Source organism: Diuraphis noxia, unplaced genomic scaffold, assembly GCF_037042655.1.
Source record: "Diuraphis noxia isolate RWA-SAM2 unplaced genomic scaffold, SU_Dnox_SAM2 contig0004, whole genome shotgun sequence".
NCBI lineage: Eukaryota > Metazoa > Arthropoda > Insecta > Hemiptera > Aphididae > Diuraphis > Diuraphis noxia.
The window spans coordinates 29,421,280-29,439,717 of record NW_028301714.1 but is presented as its reverse complement, the minus strand read 5'-3'; the positions used below and the strand labels follow the sequence as shown (position 1 = coordinate 29,439,717).

General features: G+C 31.3%; 1 protein-coding gene across 1 annotated transcript; it reads left to right on the top strand.

Annotated features, from left to right (window-relative positions):
- The first annotated feature begins 1,463 nt into the window (after positions 1 to 1,463).
- Osi17 (DUF1676 domain-containing protein Osi17) lies at positions 1,464 to 17,099 on the top strand. Its single transcript, XM_015522129.2, has 7 exons — positions 1,464 to 1,850; positions 2,394 to 2,643; positions 6,544 to 6,776; positions 7,872 to 8,015; positions 8,152 to 8,409; positions 9,733 to 9,935; positions 15,461 to 17,099. The coding sequence occupies exons 1-7, from the start codon at positions 1,509 to 1,511 to the stop codon at positions 15,603 to 15,605; spliced, it is 1,575 nt and encodes a 524-aa protein (XP_015377615.1). The 5' UTR covers positions 1,464 to 1,508; the 3' UTR covers positions 15,606 to 17,099.
- The last annotated feature ends 1,339 nt before the right edge of the window (positions 17,100 to 18,438 follow it).

Below are 18,438 nucleotides of genomic sequence, written 5' to 3'. Positions count from 1 at the left end.
TATTAGTAATGTTACTATTAAAAATTAAATAATCGTTTAAAAATATTATCATTATTATGCGTTATTCGTTTTAATAATACTACTTTAACCTATTAGCTATATTGTTGTTTACAAATTACATCCATGGATAATGGCTATGGTATAAGACTGTTAATATAATAATTATTTATTATTCAATAACTATAGACATGTGAATAATACAATTAACAAGACGCATAATATATTTTTGTTTACGTTTGAATAGCCTTTTAAGTTTTGAAATGATGTTCTAAAAAATCTATTCTGAAAATATAATATGAATAAATTAGTAGTGCATAAAAAGATCGATAAAATACTATGTATTAGGTATATAAGTATTTGCACCATAGATAAAAAAGAACTATTTAGTATCCATACAGCTTATCGAACCTATACGTAAAATGTATAAGCCATTGAATGATTTTAATGATTGAATTTAATCAGTGAAAGATATGTTTCACCGATATATGGATTATCCAGCTATGTACTGACGAGATAATGACCGTAATTTTGACGATTACAAAAATGAGGGCAAATGTAGTTATTTTAATCTGGCGGTGTAACGTGTTTACATCATTGCTGTTGCGAGAAATAGGAAGAGAAAACACGAATTGTTTTTTTATTTCGTATCTTCAAAAGTAGGCGATTATTAAAGTAAAGAAAGGAAAACTGCAATCATAAAATTAAGTGTTTGTGTAAGTGTGGTATGCTTTTACCAATATCAGAATACGCAGAATGTCGTAAAGTAAACCACGGTAGTAAGTAGGCGCGTGTGAACTTTAAAAGTGACATTCCAGAATGTGATAGCAGATTCGGATAGCTCCATATCACCGTTTATCGGGCATTAGGATAGAGTAGAATTTCGATGTTTCGATGTCGTTACTTTGCTACCCATAAGTGCAACGAAAGCGTTGTTTATTTAACATCTGAATCTATAAGACACATGTATTATGTTTCAACCCATGGTTTTTAAAACTTTTAAAAAAAAAATACGCATTGATTCAAACTCGAAAATCCGGATCTCCTTTCAAAAAAAAAATTTAAATAAAACTAAACACTAGACGGACTTTAGGCTGTTTTTGTGAGATAACACGGTCATTTCCGGCAAATATACGCGTGAATCGAAAGATCTTGACTACGGCGACGAGGAAGAAATCGAAATGCGTCTGTCGCAAATCGGGGTCACCATATGCACATATGTATACATATATATACCTATTTGATGGAATATAATTATAATATGCACGTGTATACATACACATCATATACATTCGATTCGTTTACACATCTCGGGCGGCGGTGGGATCTATTCATTCTTAATATACGTATGTTGTTCTTTCTCGCTCGCTCTCTTCCTTTCTCCGCGCCAAACCGACACTATCTCCCTCTGGCGCGCGCGTCGCTCAAAGAAACCGGTGAACGCGGACTCCTCGGACTCGCCGCCGGTTCGGTCAGTGCGATGCCAACTGTGTTAGCGTTCGCGTTACACGATGACGAACGTCGTCAATCATCATCTACCCTCGTGGTCCGCGGTCATTGTGGTGTCGATCGTAGCCGTCTCGTTGGCGCCGGTGTCGCTGTGTTCGGTGCAGCAATCCAGCAGCGGCAACGGGCTATGGGACGATCTGATGGGCAAGTGCGACGGTCCAAGGAACACGATGGACTGCGTGCGCAGCCGGCTGTACAATTACGTCGATCACACGTTCGAATCCGACTTTAACATCACCGACGGGCTGATATTCACGAAGAACTCCAACAACTACGAGTCCATGTGTCCCGAAAATAACGAGACAACCACCACGTCCTATCGGGAAGCCCGAGCTCCTGAAATGGTAATTTAGATTTCTACAAATTGTCTGCGTTTCCGAAAGCATTTTCACGATCCTCCACGGCTACAACGATCCGTGAAACGAAGAGGATTTTTCATTTGTCGCTTGCTGCTGCGTCGGTTTTACTTAATCGGGTGGCTGTCGATTAGGTCGCGCCTTGACCGCTAACCGCAACAACCGCAAACCGGGCCCACTATTTTGCCAATACGTAGCATCAGACATTATAATAACCTATAGGAATCGCTCGTTTGCATTCGTCGTGTAATTTTACTGTGCTGTGACTGCTCACCACAGTCGCGTTAAATAGGACCTAATGCAATAAGATTATATACCAATATGAACATTTTACCGTAATAATAACATTCAACTTATTAAAACCGGTCAGCAGCAGTTTTTCTACCAACGACCGTCAACTGGTTTTTTGTGAAATAACTGTTTTAATCTGGTTTAATAGCAATAATCTATAGTTTATTAATTTATGCACACCCCCATGGAGGTGTTACATCATATCGGGAGAGGGCTGATTGTTATTTTGTTTTTCTGCAGGAAGAAGAAGAAGCAGTAGTCGATGATGGCTGGTCCGACGTCACAGAGCGGCTGTACAACAAGGGTGCCAAATACTTGGCAACCCACGATTTTGAAGCCACTGTACCAAGTTTTTTGGGTGGCGGACCCGGTGCTAGGGTTCGTCTGTCACCCAAAAAAATTTTACCCGATGGCGGCATAATTCTGCGAATGGACGTGTTGCCGGCTGCAAGAGACGCCAGATCGCCTAGATTCATGCACAAGATGATAAGTAAGAAAATCTGATTATAACAGAACTCTAGCAATCTTATTCTATTGAATTATCCTAATTAAGTCAATCTGTATAAGTGGGCGTTATTATAGTGAGTCATGCTTAAAATAATTACAGTGATGTCCGTAAGTGTATCTTTGTAGTATAGGTAATATAACTGTTAAATATATTGCGTTCAATAGGTACTATAAAACCCAGCGGGTAGGTACCTAGATTTCAATTGAAATACCAACCTAGATCTTAAAAATCAGTTTAATTTATATGCATTACCTGTAGTTAGTCAAATTATGGCCAATATTATCATGAGGCCTAAACTAAATATATACCGAGTGTTTTATCTACTCTATCCATGTTCATCAATTTGAATTAAATTACAAACATCAGGCATGTTTGAAGAATATTGCCAAAACGAACATATTTTTAGACGTAGATGTTAAATTCACTTAAAATTTTTTAATTAAAGCAATTAGTAACGAGCATATTTGAATACGTTATTAAAAAGAGAAAGCATTGAAACTGTCTATAAGGGGCCTTGAACTTGATTTGGCTAGAATCCAAGTACAGTGACTCCGATTTACCATCAGTGAGTTGTAATGTGTGTCAAAACGATGTCTAATCGTAAATCCACCATATATTATCTTCATTATGATTAAATATAACACAACACTACAATATTAATCGTTTGTTTGTTATTTTCATATTTTCATTATATTTTACTCTGCTTACTGTTTCAACTAACTATAGATACATATTTCCAAATTATTTATGTTTTAACTTTAATATACGTTATAATATTTTATAAACACAAGTAACATACAAAAAAACTATTGAGTACAAGGAATAATCATTATCTTAAAATTTAATCATAATATTATAAAATCATTTTAAGAAATACATCTTAAATATTAATAAGTATAATATGTATGAATATTGGTTGTTACATTCATTATACGTATAAAAAGATTGATCTAGTATTAAAGTTAATCCAATCATTTATCTGTTGTTTTTTTTTATACAACCTAATACATTAATATAGTGATTTTTATACTTGGTAGGTATGTTTAAAAATGTAGTGGAGCAGGTTAGTACAGTAGAAATTTACATGATATACAATTAGTTTCCTAAATCTCCGTGGTATGCTCCGGTTCACAAATTATTTAACTGCTATGAGTAGGTATAATTAGGTATTAAACAAGTTGCTTTAATATTATTTGGTAATTACTGTAGTGTTTATCGAAAAACTAATATATATATATATTAATGCTATTTTTTTTAAGCTTAATATGATCATGTTATTTGGCAGTTACAGATTTCCCGAACAGTTAAAAAATACTAAAGTAAAGTAGATTCTAAAATCAAGAACTCAAAAATATCAACATTGTTCTTTTACTTCTTTAGCTTCAAATGTTAAGCATGTTTATACTTTTAAAAGTAAATCAACATAAGACATCTAAATCATAAAATATATTAACCACAAAGTGATCACATATTTTTACTATATTTGGATATAAATCCCAATTTCATATTATGTATTTCATTTTTAAATTAAAACCCGTGATATTATTTTAAACTCGAAATGTAATATTATATTCTAAACTCTATAAAATATTTTGAATGATGAAAATTAATGTAAGTACACCTTCCATCTTAACTTGTAGGTACATCGTACCTAATTTATTTCATCAAACAAATGAACTATTATTGCTTGACTGGCTGGTAGGTACTTAACTATAAATTACATTCAAAACCAATATTATTGACTGAATACACGTTAAATAATAATAATACAAAAAACGTGTATTAATTAAAAAACATTAATTTATTATTGTATCTTGATATTAACCTGGAATAGTTATTATAATATAATATTATGAATCAAAGTATATTAATATTTACAATTAAATTTATATTCAAAAAATATTCTCTAAACTAAAATAAAACTAAATAGTAAACTTAAAGTCTAGAAATATTAATTTTTTGTTTTAAGTTACATCCAAGTTATCAACTAAATATAAGATTTTCGTTGAATTATTTTAACATAATATAGTTCTTTTCCATACAAACGAACGGGCTGAATTATGTTTAGAGCAATATCTCTATTATATTATTTCAAACTAAATATTAAAATTATTTTTGTAAAATTAATATTTATTGTTTTTGAATTCAATAATTTGTGTATTCGAACAAAACGTTAACTGTTGCAATGTTTCGAGTATTTCTGTTAGTATTGTAATGATAACATTTATTCAAAATAATGAACCAAATTATGTTCAGAATATAGTTAATTTGATGGGAAACAAGCCTACAAATCTACAATTCATTCAAAATAGAAATAGATAATAACTATCATAAAAAATTTGTATCATATAAATATTTAGAAAAACGATTGATCATCTTTAGCCATCTTAAAATATTTATTGGGCATAAAAATCGATTAGAAAAGTTTTATTTAATTATTGAATCAAAATGTATCAATTAAGGTGTAGAATTTATCTATGTCAAACATTTTACTCGGTAACTCTTTCAATACGTTTTCAATTAGTTTCGGTTCGTCGCGCGTCGTGTGTGCGACAATTTCAAATGATTTTCACGCCAAGTACCTATAAACACGCCAGACGTCGCATCCAAATTGTATGGAATTACGTATTCGTCCGTCCTCCCACTTTTATCGTGTATTTAGCGCTTTTTATGGAACCCACGTGATCAATATTAATAATTAGTTAATCATCGTGTGACAGTAATAATTTCACTATATTATTATTATTATTATCATCATATCATTACTCCTATCGTATTCAAAATGTTAGAAGACATAGCGTGAACGTGAGAAAAATCGGTCATTTCTTTGAGCGTGTGTATACGAATTACCATAATAGTATTATTATTAATTTGAAAACCGACAGTGCGTATCGTGTGTTGTAGGTATACACTTGACAACAGGTGAATTAAATCTGCTTCCTGCTGCACTTTTACTGGCGTGCGGCCGCGGCTGTTTTGGAATAATATCTAATGTATTTCATTAGCCTAGATTTTCGTGATGGTAATAATAATTGCTATATTGCGTAGGTACATGAGTTTTATAAAACCGAGTGAAAAATTAAACGTAAAACAACAGCCTGACAACATACCATTTTTCGTTGTGCTTATGAATGACTCGAAGGAATAATATCGCCTAATAATACAATAAGACGATCCAATGACATCCGTGAAAAGATCCGTAGTCAAATAGTGTCGTGTTTTACCTATATAGACTGTTAAACTGATAACATTTAACACGACTTATGACTAATTGGTATGTTATGATAATACTAACCATGGTTCGGAACGTGACGGATTTGCATATATTTTGTTTGGAGAGTAAATAAAAGAGAAATCTGATTAGATACAAATGTGTTTCACGATGTTGATAATTACAATTTGAAAAACGATTACCTACCAATTGTAAATTTTAGCACATGTTGGTATTTGTTTAAAATTGTGTTTTGAAGATTATTATAGTAAGGAGTTTATGTTTTTTATAGTTGTTAAATAATTAATAAGAATTAATAATAATTTTTAACAGAATAAACTACACCCAGAAAATATTGTTAATGAAATTTTTATTTTTTTATACAAAATTGAAAATTTAATAAATATTTAAAAAAAAATAATGTACTCATGTAAAAATATAGATAATCAATGAAAATATAAGCATTTAATTAAATTTATTTACTCTTATTAATTTTAATTATAAATTATTTTTAGTAATTTAACTGGTTTTTTGCATAATTATTTATAATACTTAATCACATATTTCAAGTTTTTTGTAAGTGCATGTATCAAAATTGTTTAGCGTATAAAAATTAAATGCTCTGAATCTTGAAGATAATAACAGACGTGTATATTGTATGATTTTTCCAGAGCAACTGTTCAAAAAGAAACTCATGTCTAGCGGAATGGCTCTGATGTTAATCATCAAACTCATCAAAATCAAGCTGATATTCCTATTGCCGCTGTTGATCGGAGCGAGCGCCGCCAAGAAGATACTGCTCAAAGTCCTACTGTTCATCTTCCCGCCGTTGGCTCATTTGTTCAAGCTATGTTCGTACTATCATCATCATGCCTCCAAGTTCTATCACTTCCACCATCACAAGGTATGTAAAAATGTTATCAGAAAAAATGCGCCCTCATCAGTCCGTATCGTTTTTAACATAAAAAATAAGATTTATTCATTAGTTGATTTTAGCCAAGGCCAAAAGATATTTTTAGATACCTTGTGTCTTCATCCTTAGTTTGTCTTAACTCTTTGAAACAATTCATTTTGGAAGTAATATGATCATAATTTTTGTATGCCATGATTTCAAATATGTTTTTTTCAATCGTTTCATTATTTCAATATTATTATATAATGATACAACTATCAATAGGAATTGAAACTGACAACGTTACTCGAAAATTTTTTTGCAATCGTTATATCAAAAATATGAAACTTCACAATCGTACATTATATCGTAGAGTACCTATGCGCAATTTTATATCAGTCGATATACCAGTATTGTGCATAAATCCAACTTTCGATCGTACGTCGATAACGGTTTGTGATTAAGTTCGTTGTCTGTGGCCTATCATTTTTAAGGAATTACAATTACCTTATCCTATTTTTTGTTCATATTGACTGATGTGAAATTACACACTCATCTTCTAATTGAACATAATTTAATTGGTACAAACAGCACCTACAAATGTATAGATTCATATTAAACATAAAACTTATTCGAAATCAAATTATCGAATGAGCCCACGTTGTTATACAGTAATTTTACAGAATGACGATAAGATAATAATTAGTGAAATTCTATTCATTATACATGTAGAGACAACGATGACTTAGGGGGTCATGAAACATATATAATGAAATAACTTATGTGTCCATTTGTCATAATTATACCATCACACCGAGACTTCGTTACGTGCTCTCGTCGTCTCGTTTATAATAATGTACACATTAAAAACATCGCTTTCTTGCAACTAACAGCTCTCATTAATATTATTTTAACCATCGCTGTTTAGACTGTCTTTAGATTATGTGTCATCATATTATTATTTTGGCGAAAGCGACATGCGCTGTAGGTATTCGAGATCCATTCAATGTATAAATAGTTAACGCGCATGTGCTTTTTAATAATTCATAATCATAATAATAATAATAATATAACCGTGTCATTGATTTATGATATCGATTGTTTCAGGTGAAGCACCATCACCACCACCTCAAGATCCCTGTACCGGTACCTGTTCCAATCAAACCACCACCGAGCTACCACAGCGATTACTATCCTGCAGGTCCCACGTTGGATCATCCTCCGCCACCAGGACCATACGACTCTCCCGAGGTATACCTACTTACCTACCTATCATAATGTAACATTTGTTTGGTTATTATTGCGATGATAATATTCAAACTTACCTGACCACAACGCAATTTAATTGTTTAATTATGAATTTTATTGATTTCGACGATCGTTTTAGACTTTGGGTGGCGGCAGTGACTATTACAACCGTAATGGTTTGGAAATGAACAACGTGGTTTCGGACCATGCAGACGAGCTGGCCAGTTGGGGGTTGGGTGATTACGGGGAAGGCACGTCACAGTACGACGCCCCCAAATACTCTTATTCGGCATCGCCCGCGCAGTACGAACCACTCAAGTATGGTGGCGACGGCGGTGGAGGTCCTCCACCATCGCCGTACGCTGAGAAGTACGTCAAGAGGTTGGACAACAATCCCGTAAGTATTGATCTTAATTTTTCCAATTAGTGTACCACATGACCCGTGGAGAACTCGATGATTAGTAGTAGTCGATATTTAGTTTTTTCTCTGCTAAATTCTAAACCGACGTGTTCGAAACACATATTATGTATTCATAATAATATATGTCTAAATGCTGCAGGGCAGCAAGGTCGAATAATATATATAGTAGATATGAAGTAAATCCTCGTCCAATATGAACGGAGCTAGATGTTTTTATTCGCTCGGTTTGACCTATAAATCTTATTACAGTAGACAAATATTAGGACAAATAATGCACACATGGACACGGAAATAAAATAATATTGTCTTACGTTTTAGTGAAAATACATGTCAGTGGCGTGACGAAGGATTATATTTGAGGCACGTGCCTCAGTTTGAGGGGTGGTGGGTGTCCTCAAAGATCATCCGATGTGTTAAAAAAAGTATTATTATTCAAATGAATAAATATATTTTATCTTAAAAAGAATGTTTAATGTTTTTTGTGATGTGTACCCCATGGCATGGTATGGTGGTGGGTCTGACAATATAACTGTGCCTCATAACAATAAAGTTCGCCACGCCACTGATACATGTTACTAAATCAAAAAACACAAGCGTTTTGACAATAAATTAATATTTAATTACCTACCTATCAATATTGATGTTGAGTGGAAGAGATTTTTAGTTTCCGAAAGTATACTGCACTGAAATACCTATAGCATAATGACGTATAGCCTGTCAAATTAATGTAAATATTTGAATATTATAATCTGTGTGACGCTGCCCGCGAATACGCGATCAAGTTTAGCGCTTAAGGTATTTAAACTCTTCGTTAGTAATAAATAATAAGCTAAACTTGTTCCGGGTGTACATCAACACATTACATATTATGTAGTTTTATGGGCGACTAGAACGAGTTTCGTCATCATCAATAGTTCAGCGTATAGCCGTATAGTATTGGTATTATACCTTCCTTTTTCGTTTAGACGACAATGTGGGAACTGTTTGTGTAATATATTATAGCACTTCCTTATCTCTACCATCGTTTATCATCGATACAATTACACATATACATTACTTATATACATTATCTTAGTGTTCAGTTTCTATATAATATATTACACTTCAGACTTATAATCAAGGCGAACTCATACTTTTTGAGAGGGCGTGCAAAAAAGGGGTAATTTTTGTTTTCCATATTCATCGTCTCATTGATGCCGTGAATAATGATGTTAATTATACTTATGTATTGATAATATCTTGTTTGTGTTCATTGTTATGTTATGAACTAAACGCGACCACCGACGCATATAATTTCAGGCCTTGGTGAGACCGCCGCCCGCGCTGCAACAGGTGGCGACGCACGACCCAGTGTACACTCCGATCGTACAGAAATTGGATGAGATATTCCATGAATTGGCTGTGCCCGAGGAATCATGCAAAGAGAAATTAGTGTGCAAGATGTACGGCGACCCCGGCAGATTCAGTCCACACAGCAACCTGGTGTCCGCGCAATTGAGCAGGTAATATCGTATTGATGATTTCTGATTTTAAAAATTGTTATGTATTACGTGCATAAAACATTGCGTTATATACTGATAATTTATCATATTTTTATAACGTACGATATTGTTGGTTTCGAATTTACGTGTTTACGGCTTAGGAAGCGGAAGGGGATTTGAGTGAGGTGGGAAAGAGGGGAAGTACAAACCCGTTCACCTACTTCCGGGACATTTTTTCTTGTTTCCCAATGAAGAAAAATATAAATAAATAACGACATAAAAAAATCGACCCGCGCCGCGCGACCCACTTGTATATAACCTGTTCACTACCCGTCTGTGGCTGGGATGACCTACTTTGCGCGCCGCCTCCGGCCGATGGGATTACTAAGTTATGATAATCCATTATAGGTCACGGCCTTGAACTTGTCTAACACGGGTCGGATATAGTATTTGTATAGAAATCGCATCGGTACGGCGTTCGCCGCCGCGAAACGAAAAACTACACAATATATCGATGGAAATCATTTTGTTGCCATCGTAAATATACGACAATAATAGCATTATAATTATATAAAATATAGTATTAAATTATACAATATACATAAGTAACAATTTAATACAATATTATAGATACAAGCCGTCCATAGTTATATAGATGAATGATGATTGACGACGAATTGTACACACGTAAATGTACAAAAACGCACCCGGGGTTAAATATGTGAAATTTGCTCTATTTTAATGCACCGAGACAAAATTTAATTAGTTAATATTTAATATGCTTTGAAGGTACAATATTGTAACATGCGTTTATCTGTGAAATGGTGTGAAACGGTCTCTTGAAATGGTGTGAAACGGTCTCTTGAAATGGCCCGTAAAAGAGGAAATTCGTTGGCCCGTCTTAAATTTGGCATACTTCTAAATTGAATTAGAATTACAACCCTGGTGTGGCGTGTTTTATATTATTATATATTACTCACTACACGAGTTCTCTGACAAATATTTACACATGTCGCTATATTGTGAGTGTGTGTGAGTGTCGTACTGTCATCACATATTATAATATTATGAGCCTTTTACGCGCCGCCACAGTATAATATATACATAGGTACCTACTACCTACACCTAAAAACCATAACGACGTGTAGATTTATCAGACCGAAACCACATTTGAACGAAGCGTATACCGCGAAAGTGTACGCGAGAAGCACGTATGGTATAATTTTGTGAAATTTGATTAATTCAATTGCGAGAAAAAAAATTTTAAAAAGAAAAGAGATACTCATCACTGTGTAAATATAATATTTTTATGATGCACGCGTGTTCTACATAATAATATTATGTCTCATCGATTAAACAATGCACTAACCAGTAGGTATAATATTTTGGTTGGACGAGTCCGAATCATTTCATTATTGGTATATTAAAATCATTTCTGGGCCGATATTTTTTCTATAATAGGTATTATTATGTTTATTATAACATGATTGGGATATTTAAATAAATTAAAATATTTGTTGAAATTTGATAAAATTAATTTTAAAGCGTTTCGTCATAAATGTAAGTAATTATAATTATTTGGGATGACATTGAAATCGTACGTTATTTGCCATCATACTATTCACATTTAATTTTTTATTAGGTATTTACGATATTCTTTATAAAATACAATATAACTATACAATCATTTTAAGCATAATGTATCTTATAGGTAATTTACCCTATCTACCTAACTAAAGAATTACCTTAACATTCTTTTGATCATCAAAAGTATCACACTTTTTTTGTGTGCAATAAATTAAACGAAATGCATATTAACATATTATAATCAATTTAAAAATATATAAGTAGAGATGTATTATTTGATCGACTAATTATCGACATTAGTTGTACCTACTAATGTTTTATTTTATATTGAAGAAATTCACTATAATAATTTTAAAAAAACTAAAACTCAACCGAACAGCTCGTTTATATTTAGTTATACATTTGTATGGTAAATAAAAATTATTTTCACAACGATGTTATCGATCAGGCTAATAACAGAAATAATTATCAGGTATATTATATTAAAATATATTGTTTTATCTGTATCGATTTCATCTTAATCCGTTTCGTTCGAAATCATCTCATTTAATAATAAGAATAACTACTTATAATGGTAAACGAACGATCCATTGGTACTTATATTCAACACCGGTGATTATAGAATGTCAAATGTTAACCCGCCATTTCTTTCGACGCCCATAAATAATAACTGAACTGGCTCAAGAATAAAGTCGTATATTAATTATAAATTAAAACCTAGTATACAGATTTGTCATTATTTCAATAGACAATAATACATGTAAGTGATTAAGAACTAGGTAGTTAAACATGAAATACGCGTGGGAATAACATAATTACCATGACTCGTAGTATATCGTTATTGTCTTTTATGATAATTGCATGAAAACGACTTGTTCATCACAAACGACAAACAGAATGTATGTTGTCATAAAATAATACAAATAACCACAAACATAATACATATTATAATATAGTATGTAATAATAAAACTTAGACATTGTTGGAATAAACAGAATACAGATGTAATTGACTGTCTTATATTAATCGTATTTGATTTGTCCACGGTACAAATATAGGACAATGAAAAATCCAAACCCAATGTATACAATAATAGTAATAATAACAATAATAATAATAATAATAATAAATAATAATAATAATAATAATATTGAAATCTCCTTGCCATAGGTCACTTTCTTTGACATAATAATGCGTTATAGATACCTCTACTACACCATTGCGATGCGGCACGTATTAATTATTATGATCGGGCTAACAAAATATAATTTAAAAAAAAAAACTAAAAAACAATGTCCTTGGGTACTTTCATTTCATCTCTTCAATAATTCCGCCCACAGACAGCAGGTTTCTTCTGAACATCATCACAACGTCATACGCACGCAACTAATACAATTTCTTTATATTTTCATGATTCATAATGGATCGCTTCCTCTCCAGTCATTGTAACAAATGTGTTATTATTTCTATCACTATCATTATCGTTGTTGTTATTATTATTATTATTATTATATTTTTCGTACGTGATTTTATTGTTAGCACATTGACATAAATTCGTTGCCGATTCATTGACACATACGTAGATACTAGGAAAATGTCTGCACAACCAGCTTGTCATCCCGTAAAACTGGATGCATTATTATTGCCCTCGTGGCACACGCTCAGGAATGGACATCGCGGGCAGCCATCTTCAAACCTAATTTTTCCGACTGTTTTAGATACGAAAATACTATTCCTATATTCGACGAACACAATTAAAACGATTGCGTAAATAAAATCTAGTTTTTACCATAAATACACCACTTCAAACGTGTTGAAACACTTGAAACCTATTTGATTTTATTAAGAGTTGAACGTAGTCTCGAGCTATAATATACCACATAAAGACTACTCTAGATTCTCCGGGTTGATTACGATCCAAGTAAATATTTGTGCGGCTATTCTCCAATAATGGCCAAGTGCGTATACCTATTATCTATAGATACTGCTCGATAAAATTTAACATTAAATTACTAACGATGAAAATCCTATTAAGATGCTACGACTTCTGGCGGAGTGTAAGCGATTGTTGAATATTAGTAGCTGGGCCCAGATTTTCAAATTTAGTGCAATATGTTTAATTTCTGAAAATAATTTACCATGAGGTTATTCTCATTAAACATCAAAAATATACACAATACAATTATGAATAAAAATAAACAGTATCATACAAAATACACATAATGTTTATTTATCCGGATACATCGTCATAAATCATAATGCATGGCTGTTGCATCTACTACAAAACATGTGAAATTTATTTTTATAGTTTTACTTTACTAATATGCTATATATATTCCAATATTCTAATATAAGTATTGGTCTCCTAATTAAGATTATTTTTTTTTATTTCCGGTGAAAATGAAAATTAATTTATTGTAAAATATTTATATTTTTGGGACTTTGTACCTATATTGGAATAGTTCATTAAACCTATACATTTTACCATTGGTTTTAGTTTGTATTGGCACATTTTAATTTTTTGACGGAATATATTAAATTCTATTAGTTGATTTTAAAATTTAATTTAAGTACGTAAATAATGGACCTTTTTTATCATTCATGCTATTACCGTGCTGGACATATTTTACAATTTGCACGTGACAAAAAAATTCTTGAAATTACAAAAAAAATAATTTATTTAAATATTTATTGAGATATTATATTAGTAGGTATATTACTTTCATCACGTGCTTATGATTCATTTAACATTTGTGTATGATGATTTTTTTTCAGCGTTGAACTGGTTATGTGATATTCCGCATAAAAATATATGAAATGTTTTTTGGATGAATATAAAAATAAAAATAAAAAAATTCAGATGCGCTCTACCTAGTAATATATAGAACCAGTTTATCACTATGAAATAAAACAAAATATTAAAAAACACTGTAACTTCACACGCCACGCCCACTCGTTAATATAAGCATGATTCATAGTAAAAATATAAAATATCATTTCAATACGCAAACTATAACTGTAAATGATTTTTTTTTACCGTGGTTAAAATGAGACAATCCGAGTAAGTCTATCTGACTTAACTACGATATAAAAAGTGCACAAAATGTCGAGTTAATATTATTAACTATAATAATAATAATAATAATAGCACAATGAAAACTACTTGTAATCTACCTACAACAGTCTTCAGCGCGTGTTCGAAACCGTTGCCTTGCGATTTGCAGTGTTGTCCCATACAATATAGGTTCATTTAGAGTAATATATTTTTGGAGAAAAAAACCTAACACTAGCACATTAATGGCAAAGTACCATTTTGGTGGCATGGTTTTTTTTTTTATAGCAAAGGGGTTATTCATTTTCAAAATATGAAACAATTCATTTCATGTTTTCGCGACCACTCCAGCACTTATAATACGCGTCTTGATTACTCGGGTAACCTGCAGTTGGACGGTACAATACGCTTACAAGGTTGTTAAAATTTTCGCTTCTTTGGTCGCGGTCACTATTTGGCCATCGAAATCGTTTTTATTTCTAATATAATAGTAATTTGTCATGCCTAAGCTAAAGTGCGCTTCGCCGTACACTGTAGCGTAGCGTGTAAGTACTGATGGATTACACGTTTTATAATATAATAACAACTACAATACGTTTAAGACTGATTGTTCACCATGACGTGCATAGGTACCGGTATCCTATCTATCGTGATGTATAGAACCTAATGACTTTAATACAAAAGCCTTCCAACATCTGTTCTCCAGAGGTTGCGTTGGGTGATCAGTGATCACTGTAATGTTATAGGTCATGTTTTATGATGTTCGTCGTATCTATACCATATGGTGGTGCGGGCATGAGTCCGAGAGGAACTCCGATGAGATATTTATATACCGTTAAAGATTACAATGGGTACCGGGCACCTACATTAATCTCATTAATAACTCTGTTTTTCTTTTTGTATACAGCGAGACGGCTGCGAGTTCCGGAGGAAGAACGGGCGTCAGCGCGGACGCGGCGAGACTGTGGCGTTATGTACAAGCCGCAAAGGAAGGCCAAAATGGAGAAGACTGTCGCATCCTCTATCAGACGTGCAACATGATCGGTCTATGATGACGACTGACTAGTGACTCACCGAATAAAAATTAAAGATTTTTAACATTAATCAAAAAAAATACAAATACAAAATTTTTCTACTCGGTCCACCACCGCTCTGTGCATAAGTACAGTTCACACGATTTTAGTAATTAAGGCGTTACAGTTATTCATCCTTGACAATATCGAATCACTTAATTATTATTATTTTTTTAATGCGCTTAACGCTAACGAGGCACGCGCAACATTTACGTATAGGTATAGAACAAAGTAATATAATAATAATATATTATACACACACATCTAGTCACCTCAATTCGTAGATATAGGGCAGCGGTCATAGACATACCTAACCAAACAATAATAATTGTACAAAGACAATCGATCATTGGTTATTATGTGTATCTACCGTATACGTATACAACTGTTGAAATTTGACTTAAAAGTAAATAAAACTGCTTATACTTATATTATAAAAATATATAGGTGCTAAAGAAGCTTATATGAAAATGTATCGTAATATTATTATTCTTAATAATATGATTCAAACAAAATGTACCTATCGAAGCGCAATGCTCAAACTAGTGCTACTAATAATCCCCTTAGACAAAGTTATTTATGTTATCGTAAGGTAAAAAACACTCGATTTAACCACTGTTAAATATCACACATATTATTTTAATAGTTTTTAAGTAAAATTATATGGCTGTTTATCCTTGGTAAATCTCTGCACGCTGCTCTTTATGCGCAATAATGTCTCTACTCTCAGGAGTCAATTATTATTATATATATTATAGTAAACTAAATCGATTTCAAATATATTTATTATACGCCTTACAATCCCGGTTCTCACTCTCATTAGCCTTATAACGTAGTACTGTATTGTTTAGTCAGTAAGTTATTTATTTATTTTTTTTTGTTTCATAGTGCGAACTGTGAGATTTTTAGTACAGTGTATCACGCTATGGGTTTAGTAAAACACATTGTTTATTATTTTATTTATTTATCAACTTATAATATAACAATAATATATTATAATATACAATTTTATTTGACGTGCCCATAAATTTTGATTATCTTATAAGTAATTTATTGAATGAAATAATGTGATAGTTTATAGATTACATGCGTCTTAGTATACCTCTTAAAATGTACATAATACTTTATGATAGGTAGTGAATTAGGTGTGCTTTAAAATATTATTACCTATATAGTAATTTATCATAGAAACTATATAATAATATGATCATATCACTTATATCAATATTCGAAAACTGTATGTATTTTTTTTTCTGCTGTTTAAAACCAAATATTGTAACTTTATAAATAAGTATATATAATATAATAAATTTACAATGAATATTTATTATTATATCAACAATCGTTTTCACAAAAGTGAAGACGTCAAAAATTAAGTAACACTAGCGCAATTCAAAGAGGTACCTACTTTAAAAAGTAAAATATTATGAAGTGTTTTTAATTAAAAAAAAAAAATATATATATATATATATATATATATATTTATACAAAAATCGTATTATTTTTGATACATAATCCTCTATTAGTATACATTTTCAAATAATTACTCTACTTATGTTACAGAAACAAATCTTATATTTGTTAACTAAGTTGTACAGATATGTTTTTATCTAAACTTCTTGATAAATAATTATATGTTATTGACAAAATAATATATGCATTTATCTTAATATAATATTTTGAAAAATATGAAATACTTTTGCATACGAAAATTATTTGACCTAAACAAAATATCTAATAAATTATCATAAAAGTATACACGATAGATAAATCATGTGTTTACTCGATCAAAAGACAATTGTCTATCGTCTAAAATTGAACGGTATTTTTATGTTTATCGAGATCGTAACCTTAATTAATAAAAATGTGTGATGTGATGAATTTGTTCAATAAGTAATGATCGTATTAGACGAAATACATAATATCTAACTTACGACAAAGTTTTGAACTGTTGAAATTGTCCTAGTAGAAAAATATAACGAAATGTATAATCTATAAGTATAATATTTTTTATACTTTAATATCTGTTATTATATTTTATAGAAGAATTTAATATTTTTTTATGTATCATCGATGTTAAATAAAATCAACCACAGCATACGAAAAAAAAAATTATTTAAGATAAAGATACTCAAACTATAACAAAACAAAATATATTATTATTAATTATTAACACTTCGAGTCACAAAGGTAGTATTATATTATCTTCGAAACCATTCAATTATTATTATTTGTTAATATTTTATAGAATCATATTATATTCTGGTAGTGGTATACATTAAAATATACCAAAAACTATAGTCTCTAGAATCGACTGTACAGTTAAAACGTGATCCAATACTTAAACACACAATGAGTAATGTATAATATTTTTATGCGTTATTTATGAAGAAAACCACCGTTAGATAGGTACTTTATATAATTCGGCTATGTGTACACGCAGATTTGAATAATATCAATTATATGTAAACATGAACTCAGCGTGAGAATACAACCTTAAAAACTAATTATAATACTAAATAATCCTCGCTTTTAGAATAATGTATTATTGAAGATGTAGAAGCGATTATTAGCTATCCCATTTGTTCATTGCGTGTTTAAATTTAGTTTAATTTTAAATTTTATGATGCAATTTTTTTTTTTTTTTTTGTTAATTACCTATTTAATAAGTACTTATGACTTTATAAAGAAACTATATCCTACTATATGCAAATCGATTTGAAATGTACTACGCATCAGACTTAATTTTGATTTGTCTAAATAATGTTTACATTAGGTATATCGTTGGTAGGTACCTATTTATTCTAATACA